This window comes from Gallinula chloropus (assembly GCF_964237585.1).
Source record: "Gallinula chloropus genome assembly, chromosome: 16".
NCBI lineage: Eukaryota > Metazoa > Chordata > Aves > Gruiformes > Rallidae > Gallinula > Gallinula chloropus.
Genome location: NC_140101.1, coordinates 13,897,633 through 13,912,396, shown reverse-complemented (window position 1 = coordinate 13,912,396; position 14,764 = coordinate 13,897,633). Strand labels below are relative to the sequence as shown.

The following is a 14,764-nucleotide window of genomic DNA, read 5'->3' as shown; positions in this document are numbered from 1 at the left end:
GGGAGACAGCCACACCCCAGACCCCAAGACCAGCTGTTAGCCTGGGAAAAACGGAAGTCCCCTCCTGCTGCCCCCAGTCTGTGCCATGGCCAGTGTGCCAGAGCCTGGGGCCAGCTGCTCCTCTCATGAGCTCTCCCCTTCTCAGAGCAAGAACGCCCTGGCCCACGCCCTGCAAGCCTCCCGGCACGACTGCGACCTGCTGCGGGAACAGTATGAGGAGGAGGTGGAGGCCAAGAGCGAGCTCCAGAGGACCTTGTCCAAGGCTAATGCAGAAGTGGCGCAGTGGAGAACCAAGTATGAGACGGATGCCATCCAGAGGACAGAGGAGCTGGAGGAAGCCAAGTAAGTCCCATAGCAGGAGTCTGTTCCTTGCAGGTGGCAAGTTTCTGTTCAAGGATGGGGCTTTCCCAGCAGTAGGACTGCACCCTCCTGCCCAGATTTGAGGCTGTTGGGGCAGGCTGTGGCCCAGAGCTCAGAGCAGTTGCCTCTGAGCAGCGGGGTGGGATGAGGCTTGGGCTGGGAGCACTCACCCCTGGCTGCTGTGGGCAGGAAGAAGCTGGCCATCCGGCTGCAGGAGGCAGAGGAGGCGGTGGAGGCCGCCCACGCCAAGTGCTCCTCGCTGGAGAAGACCAAGCACCGGCTGCAGACGGAGATCGAGGACCTCTCGGTGGACCTGGAACGTGCCAACTCAGCCTGTGCTGCCCTGGACAAGAAGCAGCGCAACTTCGACAGGATCCTGGCTGAGTGGAAGCAGAAATACGAGGAGACCCAGGCGGAGCTGGAGGCGTCGCAGAAGGAGTCGCGCAGCCTGAGCACGGAGCTCTTCAAGCTCAAGAACGCCTACGAGGAGTCCCTGGACAACCTGGAGACCCTCAAGAGGGAGAACAAGAACCTACAGGGTAGGACCAGGCTCAAGCTCTCCCCTTGGACTGTGTGCCCAGGGCCCTGCTCTCATGGGCGGCCTCTGGATCCCCTGTCCTCAGCCACGAGGTGGGATGGGGGGTCCCTTGTAGGCAAGGAGCAGACCTTGCTGCTCAGCCAAGCCTGGCCCGTTTCCTCCCTGGAGGGATGGAGCAGCCCAGCCAGGAAGCAGCGTGTGTCCTGCCCTCTTGGTGGGGAGCAAGGGGAGCACAGCAGGGCCCAGCAATGTCCACAAGCTACTCTCCAAGGGGCTTTGGGGTCATCAGCTGAGCCTGGGCAGGGGGATGGGGAAGTCACTTGCATGGGGCTGGCCCCCAAACTCATTCCTGACCGAACACCCTTCATCCCTGCCAGAGGAGATTGCTGATCTGACCGACCAGATCAGTATGAGCGGCAAAACCATCCACGAGCTGGAGAAGCTGAAGAAAGCCCTGGAGAGTGAGAAGAGTGATATCCAAGCAGCTCTGGAGGAGGCTGAGGTGGGTCCTTGTTTCCCACTGATGGTTGCATGTGCCCGCTGCCTTCAGGAGCCACTGGCCCACCCTGCAGCTCTGGTTGGGTGCTCCTGGAGCTCCAGCTCAGGCTCTGCTGGCAGGGTGATAGTCCTGAGCTGGGCTGGCACCCCCAGCACCCTTCTCATGGCGGGTCATGCAGCACAGCAAGGCACTGGGGTGGCTCCACCTGCCCATAGCTCTGGGCTGGGGGACAAGGCCAGGCCAGGCTGTGGGTGGCTGAGGACATCCTGCCTGGGGGCCACCTTCTCATGGCTGCTGGTGTTTCTAGGGAGCCCTGGAGCATGAGGAGAGCAAGACGCTGCGCATCCAGCTGGAGCTGAACCAGATCAAGGCCGATGTGGACAGAAAACTGGCAGAGAAGGACGAGGAATTTGAGAACCTGAGGTGAGTGTGGGTGTGGAGGGGACAGGCTGGGTCATGGTGGCAGGAGCAGAGCTGATACCATGGTCCTGCCACCTCTGCCCAAGGCTGGGCATCTCCTGAGGCATCAACCCCTCCCACAGGCGCAACCACCAGCGTGCCATGGACTCCATGCAGGCCACGCTGGATGCAGAGGCCCGGGCCAAGAACGAAGCCGTCCGGCTGAGGAAGAAGATGGAGGGAGATCTGAACGAGATGGAGATCCAGCTGAGCCACGCCAATCGCCAGGCCGCTGAGTTCCAGAAACTGGGCCGCCAGCTCCAGGCCCAGATCAAGGTTGGGTGGCCGGGGGTGGGACTGGCTGGGTGCTGTCCCCGCTGCCACCCCCAGCCCCTTCCTGTCCCCGCTGACCCTGTGGTGTCTGGCAGGACCTGCAAATCGAGTTGGATGACACCCAACGCCACAACGACGACCTGAAGGAGCAGGCGGCAGCCCTGGAGCGCCGCAACAACCTGCTGCTGGCGGAGGTGGAGGAGCTGCGGGCGGCGCTGGAGCAGGCGGAGAGGAGCAGGAAGCTGGCGGAGCAGGAGCTGCTGGAGGCCACAGAGAGGGTCAACCTGCTCCACTCCCAGGTGAGGCACCACCGGGTCCCGGGGGGACACTGGAGCAGCAGCAGCCTGGCCCTGGGGCCGCTGGCTGCAGTGGCTGGCCAGTCCCCGTGGCACTGCCCTGCTCTCTCTGCAGAACACGGGCCTGATCAACCAGAAGAAGAAGCTGGAGACCGACATCTCCCAGCTGAGCAGCGAGGTGGAGGATGCGGTGCAGGAGTGCCGCAACGCCGAGGAGAAGGCCAAGAAGGCGATCACGGATGTAAGAGCACAGTGGGGAAGGGGCCGTGTGGTTTGGGGAGGGTGCCCAGCACCCCACAAGGCCGGTGGCTGGGAGGAGAGGGGAGTTCTCAGAGCTTCTCCTTTGAGCTGCCTGGCCTTGTGGTGACGCCTCTGGGTCTTGGCCTTGCAGGCTGCCATGATGGCAGAGGAGCTGAAGAAGGAGCAGGACACAAGCGCGCACCTGGAGCGGATGAAGAAGAACATGGAACAGACCATCAAGGACCTGCAGATGCGCCTGGATGAAGCAGAGCAGATTGCTCTCAAGGGTGGCAAGAAGCAGATCCAGAAGCTGGAGGCTAGGGTGAGGTGGCAGGGGCAGACCACCAACTGTGCCCCATAGGAGCAGCTGGCCTGGCATGGCCCCAGCATGGCCCCAGATCCTGTGGCACCCGGCTCTGCAGAGCGCTGGCACTGCCCCATCGCTCTGTGGGCAGCCAGGAGCAGTCCCTGAGGACCTGTGAGCCTGGGGCCAGCTCCATGCCCTTTCTTGGAGTGGCTTAGTCTTGGCTATGGCTGCTTGGACCTGGGGAAAGTGACTTGCCCTCAGCTGGGGCTGGTGCTGGCACTAGGGAGCAGCGTGCTGAGCTGGGCTCTGTCCACATGCAGGTGCGGGAGCTGGAGGGAGAGCTGGACACGGAGCAGAAGAAGATGGCTGAAGCCCAGAAGGGCATCCGCAAGTACGAACGGAGGATCAAGGAGCTGAGCTACCAGGTACAGCAGCACTGGGCACAGCTCCAGCCAGCAGGACTTGGCCCAGCTCTCCCTGTGCTCAGAGCCTTCTGTTACCCAGCACAGGCCTGACTTGTTCTGGGGCTGAGGGGCAGGACTGGCTTCTCCTTCCACTCACCATCTGCTGCACCCCACTGCTGGCACCTCCTAAGCTGGGTGCTGGGGCACAGGGGACATGGGGCCAGGGTGGGTTGGTGCTCTCTGCCCTTGGAGGGCCCTGCCACCATTGGGACCCCTGGAAAAAGTAGCAAGGCAGCTGGGGTCTGAGCTGGGGGCAGCTCCTGGGGGTCCTGCTAACAGAGCTGGGGCACTTGCAGGCTGAAGAGGACCGGAAGAACCTGACACGGATGCAGGATCTGATCGATAAGCTGCAGAGCAAGGTCAAGAGCTACAAGCGCCAGTTTGAGGAGGCGGTAGGTGCCGGTCCCGCCCCCCTGCAGCTCTCCTGGGGTGGAAGATGGTGCTGTGCCCTTCCCTGGGCGGCACAGGGCCCTTGGAGCCCGGTGTCCCGCCTGTGCCCCACGCCCCCACCTCTGCCCCCCAGGAGCAGCAGGCCAACTCCAACCTGGTGAAGTACCGCAAGGTGCAGCACGAGCTGGATGACGCCGAGGAACGCGCTGACATCGCCGAGACGCAGGTCAACAAGCTGCGCGCCCGCACCAGGGAGGTCATCGTCTCCAAGGTAAGCCCCTGTGGGGAGGGGGACGCTGGGCAGGGACTCCTGCCGCTCCCCCTGGAGCCAGAGGAGGGGGCTGTACCACCCCTGGCCTCATCCTGCCTGGCTGCCACCGCCCCGCTGTCCCTCACTGCTGCCAGGACCCGAAGGGCCTCCCCACAGGGTCACCTGAAGGGTCTCACCCGATCCCTCTCGGTTCCTTTACCAGCACGAGTAGTGGGCGCCCGCCCCCCTGCCCTGCCCTGGCCCCTGCTGCACCTCGGAGGCAAACGGCTGCAACAGCCGCTGCCGCTTCGCACCGCAACAATAAACGTAGATGTGTTGGGACTCTGTGGTGTGTCTGTCCTGGGGAGGGGAGGGGAGGGCAGCACCCACCCCACCCAAACTCCTGGGGAGAAGATAAAAGGAGCCACCCGGCTTTGGGGAAGGGGCTGCAAAGAAAGACACGGCTGCTGGTTTGTTTAAAATAGATTTATTTGTTTCCATTTAATAGGTTTATTTGCAGTTAGTAAATTGGCATTACTCTGGGCAGCAGGAACCTCGGCAAATCCCTGGGGATGGTGCAGACTTTCAGAAGGGTTTGTGAGTGAACAAGGGTCCCACCAACACCCCCCCCAGCCCCACACCCAGCCTGCTGCCACCTCCATGCAAGCCAGGGAGCTCCCTGGCCCCGGCAGGCCCTTCCCTCCCCCTGCTCTCCATAAATAAGACAAAACACAGATGAAGGACAGAGCTGTCTGGTCCCTCTCCAAAGGAGACTGGTGACACATGTGGCATGGACAGAAGAGCCCCAGTTTAAAGTTCACCCCGTGACCCCCTCCCTGCAGGCAGGACCATTCCCCGGCAGCCCAGCACCCTCCCTTGGTGCAGGAGCTGCTGGGGGGTCCATCCTGCGCCCTCCTCTGGAGCCAGCCAGCTCAGCCCCAAGGGGAAAGCAGAGCCAAGCTGCCTCCAGCAGGTGAGGACCCTGTAGTTTCCATGCCCCCAGGCTGGGGAGGGGGCTGGCAGGCTGGGGGACGGGGCCTCCAGCCGGTCCCAGAGATGTCAGGAAGCACCGGGCTGCGCCCATGAACTAGACTAGGGAAAAGGCAGCCCTGAACTTAAAAGCCTTTTAATTTGAAGCATTTATTTTAAGTGTACATCTATTACAGGTAGGAAGAAGCAGAGATACACCAAAAACACAAATACCCCAGAACAAAAAGGTACAGATGAGAAAGAAATAAGCTCAGAGGGGGAGGGAAGGAGGGAAGGAGGGAGGGGGGGGGGACCTGATGAAGAACAGAGATTTGCAGAGGAGCTCCCCAACGTGAGGGCTGCAATCCTGGGAACCTCACTGGAGCTGGGGATTCAGCCACCCCCATCCTCCCCGAGGGGCACAAGGACCCCCAGGAACTCCTGCAGGCTCCAGGGTTGTTCACAAGCTAGGCAGCTCTGAGCACCCTGCAATAAAGTTCATGGTGGGACACTGACATGTGATAAATGAGAGAAATGTGATTTTGAGATAGCAAATCCTGCACCAAGGGCTGAAACCCTCCTCTGCTCACCCCAGCCCAGCACAGGGAGCCTCACAGAGGGTTTCATTCTGCTGGCAAAGACTAAGGACACAATGCTACAGCTCTGGCACATTCTCACCACCAGTCCCCTCTCCAGAGCCTGGGCAGAGCTGAAGTAAAGTCCTCTCACTGAATAAGTTAAAGAAAATTAAAAAGAGAAACAAACATATTCAGATGTTTCAAAGAAAACCTGGTTTCTTTTAGCTGGAGCTGCAAGACACATTCTGACTTAAAATGCAGTGGCTCAGGACTTCAGGTGTTCTTGTGTTCCTGGGAATCTGTCTGGGAGCAACACAGCTGACATGGGTGAGCAGGCAGGGCGCGTGCAGGTTTGGCAGTCAGGGTTGCCAAAACCCCATTCCCTCTTTCCCAATGTATCCCACAAAGTTACTTGGAACCAGGAGTATTTATTCCCAGCATTTAACACATTAAAAAACAGATCCAGGAAGAAAACTGACATCTCCAGTAAATATTGCACTTGAGATTAACGTGTGTGGCGGTGTTAAGGACCGGAAGCAGAGACTGATGTGAGACTTCCAGGCTGAGCAGGTTAAGGTTGGGAGCAAAGGTCCTGGAAAGGGGGTTTAAAACCAGATTAGTTCCCCATGGAGGGACAAGCTGTAAGTTTAAAAAATTAGTACATTTTAATACTAGTGCTCTGTGAAAAAGCCACCCCCTGCTGCAATTCCACGGTGCTGGAATGGCTCTGCTCCCTGCAGCAGGGCCAAACGCCCGCGGGTGGGAAGGGCCTGCAGGACACAGTAGGAGCAGAGGGTCTCTCCTAACACACAGGCAGATTTAGTACCAAATGATCCAAAAGTAGGTGGTGAAGAGGTGACTGGAGCTAGGGCTCTTGGGAATTAAAAGCACACACACACTCACACTCACACTCTAACCCCCCAATCCCACGCCCCAACAGAAGGTAGAGCTGAAGGGAGTCCTCGCAGCGGCTCTGCACGCGGCTGGTGTGCTGGGGTCCCACCGACCGGCTCCTCGGGCCTCGTGTTGGGAGGGCAGCTCCTGTGCTTATTTTGTACTTGTTAACTCTGGCAGCTGTGAAAGAGCCACACTAAGTTGGCACGTACAGAGTATCCTCACCCACCAGCAGAACAAGTCTCTGACCAGCCACGCTGGACCGGGAGAGAGAAAAAGACCAAAAATAAAAGAGGCTGTTGTTTTGCAGGTGAATTATTTTTATCCTGGAACAAGTGGAAGATACATCCCTGAAGGTGTGGCCCAGAGAGCTTGCAAAGTCTTGTCTGTTGGAGATCAGAGATGGGGACTGGGAGGGGGCTGGGGCTTTGACAATGCAGTTCCAAGCCGCACACGCACTTTCTGAGAATCACTCCTCAGAAAAGTCTCTGTCAATGTCCATATATGCCTCGTCGATGTAGCTAACTATGGCACAGGGGGATGTCCGGTCTGGACTGAGCAGTATAGATACAGTCTCTTTCCAGTAGGTAAAACTAATACAGGAGCTCTGTGGGGAGAGAGGAAGAGGCTGGTTAGCGCAGCCGCAGCCAGCACCGCGCGGCAGGAGGTGCATCCCAAAGGCTTTCAGTGGAGAGGATGGAACACCCTTTCCCATTCAGCCCCATGTCCCCAGCCACCCAGTTTAACACCCCAGAGTCACCACCCAGCCCACCCTGCGTGGATGCTGACAGAGCCAGCCACCTGCATCCAGGCTCCCAACACCCAGCTACAGGCAGCTCCCAGCACCTGTGGCAAGGACAGCTCTGCTCAGAGTGGCACAGGGTGCCAGTCACTCAGTGTACACACACACAGAGACATGTGTGCCAAACCTCCCCCTGTCCAGTGCAAAGACAAACCAGGACACCAGGGAGCTGCAGAACAAGCTGATGGTGGCAGTAGCTCCCACTCCCAGGAAGGTCACTAAGACAACAGACTCACCACACCCCTCTGGCATCACTCTCCTCAGGCCAAAAGGCCTCTCCAGCAGCCCTGTGCCACATCACGTTACCCAAAACCTTTACACACAGGGGACACAACCCACCCTTTCCACCCTGCCAGCGGCCCACAGCACAAGTACCACAGCACACAGCGCTTTGGTGGTGGCAGCACCTTCCTTCCCCAGCCCCACAGAGCTCAGGACACTGTGGAAGTATCAAACATCATGACACAGAGCGCAGATGCCACAGGCCCCAGGTTACCCTGCTGCTCCCCAGGCCAAACTGGCTCAGCCCAGCGCTGATCCAAGCGAGGAGGAGAGCCAAACATTACACAGCTTCTCCTTTCCACACTGTTCCTTCCCCTCCACTGCACTCCTCCTTCCTGGGCTCGAGTAACTCCTCGTTTTAACCACTTCCGAGCACTCACGCAGCCCCTCTTCAGGTACCTGTCTATGGGGGACTGTCTGGGCTGCACTCATGGAGCTGGTAAGGTACTACGTAACAGGGGCTTTTTCATGAACACATTAAAGATCTGTTAAAGCTGCCAACCAGCTCCAACAAGTCAGGGAAGAAACCTCTGCAAGCTCTGCTAGGGCATGTACAAGGAAGTGGCCTTCCCATCACAGGTCATTTCTCCCTCCACGCCCAAGACAGAGCAGCTCTGGAGTCTGCTTTCCACAGGGCAGCTGCCTTCTCCTCCAGCAGCTACCCCAGGTACTTTTCCCACATGGTTTGCTGACCAGGAGGAGAGGGGACAGTCCAGTCAAGATGCCAACTAGTCAGTGAGATAGACTCTGCTCTGCCTCCACAACCCACTCAGCATTCCCAAGTCTCACTTCTTGCCAGGGCCAAGACCTAAGGTCTTGTTTGCAGGGAAACCCAGCGCTGACCCACCCGGGAGTCTGATGCTTGTGCAGGAGGGATCTGACTGGGTAAGATGGTGTGAGAAGAGCTACAGAGTCACCCTGCAGGGACACAACTTGGTCCCTTCTTCCCCTTCACAACCTCTCACTTTCCATTTTTGCTAGCTGGCAGACAGGTACCACTGTGGGTGCTTCTTGCTATGGTAAGAGGTTCACATACATTTTCTAAGCAGGTGCTGTCTTTGTCCTTGTTGAGGTAATGCTGTTGCCAGAATCGCAGGAGACTGTGGAAGTTGTTCAGGATGAAGCCTGGATACTTTTCTGTGTACTCCATCTGTTGCAAAGTGCGCAGGTAAAAAGGTAGCTTTTCTTTCCTTCGGGCCAGCATGAGGATAACTAGACTTGTGTTCAAACAGCTGACATTTTCCTACAAGCAAAAAGTGACACAGGAGGTGAAAAAGAAGAAAGGCATCGTCCTTAGAAAGTGCACTCAGGGTAAGCAGGCAGTGGAGATGTTCCTACACCTATCATGAAAGGAGGAACAAGGGTCTCCTCAAGAGAAGCCAGGCTGCTCCCTGCTCCCAGCCCAGGCCATCACTAGACACTATCAGCAAGATAAGCCCAGAGTTGCTGTCACCTCTTTACCTGTGTGAGTGTCTGTACGTGGATAATATTAATGAGACGGAAGAGGAAGGACATTCTCATGGACATCTGGGACATGTAGGACAGGAGGCGGCACTCGGACAGGACTTCTGCAACTGCAGTGGGAGCAAAAAGACAATCACCAGGTGACTGAAGTTCAGACAGACTGATCCAAGCAATATGGCAGGGAGAACTGGTGTCCTTCAGGCTGAAGGACAAGCCTGCAGGGAGGCATTTCTTGGTCTAAACCACAAGTTATCACCCTCAGCACCATCAAGCACCTCCCACCCCCCCAGTTTCTTATCTCTTACCTTTAGCATCAGACTGACTCTCAAACCGGTCCAGGGAGAGCGTAATGCAGCGAACGAGCATGTTTGAGTCAACCAGTGAGCTGTTGATCTGATTTAAAAATATCTGGAACTAAAGAGAAATGCTTGTTAGCACTGCATTAAAGAGCAAACTAAACATCTCATCCTACAGGAGGCTGACAGATGGGGTCTGACAGAACAGCACCTCAGACCCTTTTCAGATGGAACACGGCCAAGAGATGTACCAAGCCAACCATGCTGCTGGCAGAAGGAACAGGTCAGCAAACCCAAGCACCAAGAGCTATGACACAGCACAGTAGATGTGCTCCAGATTTTTGACAATGGAAGACTCCAGATTTTTGAAGACTACTGGAGAAACTGCCTTGAATCCCAAGCACAAGAACCTAAAACACGCAATTCACCAACATAAATGTTTGCAGAGGTGGGCAACAGCTCCATCCCTTCAGAAGCAAGAGCTGGCTTCTGGATTCCAAAATACTCGGGGTCATCACCTTCACCTTCCCCTGTAAGAGGAAGAGATGTACACTCCTGGACCTGCCTTGTCCAGCCCGAGCCAACACTGGCACTGAGGGCTGACCAAAGGATCCCAACAGCAAGTACTTCAAAACCACTATAGAACAGACCACCACCAAAGCCTTGGCACAGCTAAAATCTCTTCTGAAGATGCGTCAGTTCAGTGAGACCAAGATCTATTTGGAAAGAGGGAGATGAGACAGCTGGCCTTTGTTTCTCCAGCTCCACCATTTCCTACGCTGGTTTGGTATACCAGGGAGTGCTGGGGAGGAACAGGGATGGAAGGTGCAGATCCATAAACAGGAAGGATACACAAAGTATAAAGAGAGATTATCTAGAATGTCTGAGTTCATTTACCAGGACACAACCTAGAATTGAACACATCTTTCTTTAAAGTACATCTCTGCTTCTATCCTCCAAGGTCTGCCAGACCTAACAGCACCCAGAGAAAGACTGCAGTAACACAAGCAGGAGGTCAATCAAAACCAATCCAACAACCAACGTTATATACACCAAGTGTAGGACAGCAGGAAACCCCTCTGCAGAGCACACTGCCCACTCTTCATTTACAACTACCAGCTTGACCCAAACCCCCAGGACTCTGCTGGAAACACCCTGCCCTGTGAGCCCTGACCTCAGCCCTGCCTGGTCACGTAACAGGGCAGTACTTTCTGACCAGCTCAGTGCTTGCTGTCTCAGAAACAGCTGGGAGCACTTCTGAAAACATGAGTGTTTGCAGCAACACACGTGCTTGTGAAGAGACTTTGGGCTGCTCACTCCTCTGTGCTTCCCGTGCACCAGGCTCAGCGACCAAATCAAAAATCAGCAGATGAATCCAAGTTTCTCCTGCTCCCTTTGGTTACAGGAGTATGTAATCTGACCCACTGGGGACAGCTTTTACAAATATTTACCTTCTCATCTGTGTTGATGTACTTGTTGAACCTCTTGAACGCATCAATATTGAATTTCATCAGTTCTCCCAGAAGGTCAAAGTAACTCTGAAGCACATCTCGTGATTTGCACTCACTATCCACAATGCAGTAGAGGATATGCTGGCATGGGATGAAAACAGGTTATTGCCAGTACAGCACAGACCCTGATTTAATCACTACTTAAAACATTTATCTGCAGGTTTAGTTGTTAGAGGAGCCCCCCTGGGTGATGGGGGCTGCAGAACTGGCTGCCCCACACCTGGCTGCAGAATTCACAGGTACTTGTCAAAAGTTGCCCTACTGCCAGGGGATACTTAATGCTACAGTTTCACCTCCTTTTGGAATGAATTACAGATAAATCCTTCCTGATTGCTATGGAGATAAAGAGGAAGCTTGACATAGACTTCATTACCTCCAGGAGTCCTCTCTTCAGCAGGAACATCTGATCTGCATATGAGGTGGTGCCTCGAAGAAAGCTTTCCACCGCCCTTGCCTGCCAAAACCTGAGGAACAGGAGAAATGAGGCTTTCACAGGGAGCAAGGGGAGCATCTTATCACTACTGTAATTGAAAAGAAAACTAGCTTGCCAGTCACCTCAAACCAGCAGGCTGCAGTGCAAATTGACCCCACCTGAAGGAGGACTCAGCTGGTTCCTTCTTCATGACCTGCAGCAGTCTGGTCAGCAAGCCTCTCTTCCCATCACAGACAAGACTCCTACAGCAGGACATGAAATCATAGCGTGAGTGGGAGGGCTGGCCAGCACTGTACCTTGTAGAACACTGAATCCAGTCTCTTCTCCACAGCTTTTAATGACCAAAATCCCAGTATTAAATATCAATAAGCTTTCATTACCATAAACCACGTGTGATTTAGGGAATGGAAGAACACATGCCTTTTCCACTCAGCAAATATAAAGGAAGCTTCAAGTTCCATTTAGGAGGCAGAGTGGAGAATGGAAACCTGGGTGCTACAGGAGGTAGCCTTCTTCTGTATGTCCTACTAAAAGTACACAGGCTGTAGTACTGCAATACTAATTGTATTAAACAGCTTCTTCAGTGGAGTATCTGCCTACAGGAGGCTCGTACAGAAGCAGCACCTTGATGTCCTCATGCATCAAGAAAAGCAACAGAGAAATGAAATGCTAAGTGAGGGAAACAACCCAGCTTCAGGGTTTATTTGAGCAATTCTGTCTGTCTGCAGTGGTAGAGTAAGATGCTCCAAGTGTCACTCTCCTACCCAGTGCACACCCCAGCATGCACACCCAGCAGACACACCTTGGTTGAGGGCTGAGCACTGTATTAGCACCTTTGCTGGCCAGCTGACACAGCCTTGCTGGGAGTGGTGCTCCTGTTCTTACTAACACTCAAGAGAGATGAGAAGCTTTACAGGCTGGAAAAAGCTGTTCCCTTGTTCCCTCTCCTTCCTGTGTACTCCAAACAGGGTGAATCCCCCCCCTCAAATACTGAACACCTTTTTGAACAAAGCCAGAAAGGTATCTGTGCTTAGCAGGGAAGATCCAAGTAATACAGGCACCATTTCTTCCCAGTTAGGCACAGTATTATGTTAATAGTTGTAACCTGGAAATCCTCTTAGAGAGCTCCCTTCTGAAGGGAGGCAAATCTGCTCTGTGCAGCCCAAGGCCCTGCTCAGTCTCTGGGTGTATTCTGACCACCCACTCTGCAAACACTGTTACACCTTGTGAGGTCTGGACACCAGAATCGTGCAGTAAAGAGCTTACAAAATCAAACCAGTCAATCTAACTAAGTGTAGTACTCAAGTACCACACTGGAGATTCTGTAAGTGGTTTAACCTGTTAATCTAATTTAGCTTATTCTAGTTATAGGCTGCTCTTAAAATACTCCCAGCAGACACCCTTAGATCGGTTTATGCAGACCACAAATGGATACAGCATGTGCACAGTCTGCTCCTGAGCCTCAAAGCAAAGATCAGCAGCAGCAATCCACACATCAGAGGGATCCCAGTTTCGTTCCAGGTCTGTCTGCAGGGAGAAAAGCCAAACATCCAGGCCCAGCACACCACAGCAAAGTCCCAGCCATGAACTCAGAAGTCCCATTTTAGGCTGCATTTGGCTCTAAAGTGCCTTACTCTGAGCACAAGCTCATTAGATTTGCTAATGACCATGTGCATCATACAAACCTAAAAACCTCCTGCTGAAGCACACTGCTGAAATTAAAGCAAGCATGGTGGAGAGGAGGACCTCACACACCACAGGTGACATCAAACCTCTCCAGTCAGTGCTTACAAAACACCAGGAGCTCCCAACCTGAACCCTCCATCCCCACTCACCTGTCTGTGTTGACAACAGCATCAACCTCAGGGATGTTGGCTTTGTGGGAGATTGCACTCAGCTCGTTAAGTTCCTGGCTGTTTAAAAGGAGATACTTGTTCCTAAAGCAAGACAGGGGGGAGTAGGGGAGGAAAACAGGATGAATTTAAGAGGCAGAAAAATATGCAGTTCCACAAAGAAGAAAGCTTTGTGCCTACGAGGGCTGCAGGACCAGGCAGTCAGCTTTCACCTCCCCAGCTCTTCACAGCCATTCACATTTACTCTCCTCCACCACAGCACTCTCCCAAGCTGTGCCAACCAGCTGCTGTTTCATAAACCTCCTCCAAAGTTTGCCAAATGCAAGTTTCAACACTGACCAGCTTCAAGATGCCAGTTCTTCACTGACCTGTTCAGGATCTCCTGGCTTGTTTGGTGAGTGTTTGCTTCCAGATGGCACTCATTTTTTTAAAATCTTGGCAACATTTGGCTGATTTTCAGCAGACTTAAATAGCAAAATTTTCCACAGCTTCCTACAATCTTCCTCTGCCATACAGTGACTAAGCTCCTTATCAATAACAAGCCTCAATCAGAAACTGCAGAAAAGTACTCAGTCATCCTGATATGCTATTACTCTGAACAAATTGCTTGGTCTGGAAATATTAAAAACCTTGATGGGAACCTAAGGGAGCACAGGATGCTGTGGTGAGTGCAAGCAAAGACAATCTACACATCAAAACACAGCAACTACACACAGGATAAATGATTAGACCAGAAAGGTGATGGGGTTGCCTTCTTGCTTCAAACACTGTCTTTCAGATTAGCACTCACTGAGGCTGCTGTCACGTGAAGCTTCTTTGGGACTGGATCGACAGGTTTCTGTAAGGAAAATACAGCCCCTCTCTTCAGGCAATAAACAGTTCTGCCAGTTGGGTTCATACACAAGTTCATGGGAGTTAATGTTAGTAAGCACTTGCTCTCATCCTGCCCTCAGCTATCTCAGCTTATCTGTGATTCCACAGAAAGCTCATGTCATTATTTGTTTAGAACCCCTGACCAGATTCCACATGTTCCACTTGCTCCAACGCTACACCTGTAAGTGGAGTTCTGCTAAGGAAGCCTGAGATCTGTGTAGTAACCACTTAAGTACAACCATCATCTTGTAGAGATTTTAATGGACTGCCTGGAGTGATTCCTGGGCAAACAACATTTGGCCTGGAGGATTTACCACAGGTCAGCCTGTCCCTTATGTCTACAATACAGGTCCAGCAGCCTCCTTGTTCTTAAAGCTAATACTTCCCAAGCAAAGAAGCTGATACTTTCAATACACAGACCTACCAGTACTAGATAAAACCTACACAAAGGTGCCACCCTGGCTGTGGATAAGACCCGGCAGGCAGAAACTGAAGGTATCAATGCAGTTAGTGCAATATGCCTCAATGTCTGAAGAGGAAAACATCTAAACCTGGGAGTGTTCAGCCTTGAGAAAAGATGACAAAGAGGGGATCATATTAATGTTTATAAATATCTCAAGTGTGGGACACAGGGGGACATGGCCAGCCTCTTCTCAGTGTCTGTAGGGACAGAACAAGGGGCGATGGCCTCAAGTTGGAGCACAGGGAGTTCCACACCAATATGAACTTCTTG

The 14,764-nt window shown here is 53.8% G+C and overlaps 2 protein-coding genes across 2 annotated transcripts in view; one reads left to right on the top strand and one right to left on the bottom strand.

Moving 5' to 3' along the window:
• The window catches only part of MYH7B (myosin heavy chain 7B), a gene marked incomplete at its 5' end in the record, with an annotated part of 28,211 nt that extends 23,686 nt beyond the window's left edge, over positions 1-4,525 (top strand). Inside the window, 12 exons of the mRNA XM_084271766.1 lie at positions 146-342; positions 550-899; positions 1,276-1,400; positions 1,705-1,820; positions 1,940-2,132; positions 2,225-2,428; positions 2,541-2,666; positions 2,817-2,987; positions 3,293-3,397; positions 3,733-3,828; positions 3,960-4,097; positions 4,300-4,525. Of these exons, the coding sequence (XP_084127892.1) occupies positions 146-342; positions 550-899; positions 1,276-1,400; positions 1,705-1,820; positions 1,940-2,132; positions 2,225-2,428; positions 2,541-2,666; positions 2,817-2,987; positions 3,293-3,397; positions 3,733-3,828; positions 3,960-4,097; positions 4,300-4,308 (1,830 nt within the window). The 3' untranslated portion in view covers positions 4,309-4,525. The remainder of the gene's footprint in view (positions 1-145; positions 343-549; positions 900-1,275; positions 1,401-1,704; positions 1,821-1,939; positions 2,133-2,224; positions 2,429-2,540; positions 2,667-2,816; positions 2,988-3,292; positions 3,398-3,732; positions 3,829-3,959; positions 4,098-4,299) is intronic.
• Positions 4,526-4,709: 184 nt separating this feature from the next.
• The window catches only part of TRPC4AP (transient receptor potential cation channel subfamily C member 4 associated protein), a gene marked incomplete at its 5' end in the record, with an annotated part of 37,512 nt that continues 27,457 nt past the window's right edge, over positions 4,710-14,764 (bottom strand). The window contains 8 exons of the mRNA XM_084271736.1: positions 4,710-7,124; positions 8,638-8,844; positions 9,063-9,175; positions 9,371-9,479; positions 10,813-10,953; positions 11,246-11,336; positions 11,464-11,547; positions 13,141-13,242. Coding sequence (XP_084127862.1) covers positions 6,987-7,124; positions 8,638-8,844; positions 9,063-9,175; positions 9,371-9,479; positions 10,813-10,953; positions 11,246-11,336; positions 11,464-11,547; positions 13,141-13,242 — 985 coding nt within the window. The 3' untranslated portion in view covers positions 4,710-6,986. The remainder of the gene's footprint in view (positions 7,125-8,637; positions 8,845-9,062; positions 9,176-9,370; positions 9,480-10,812; positions 10,954-11,245; positions 11,337-11,463; positions 11,548-13,140; positions 13,243-14,764) is intronic.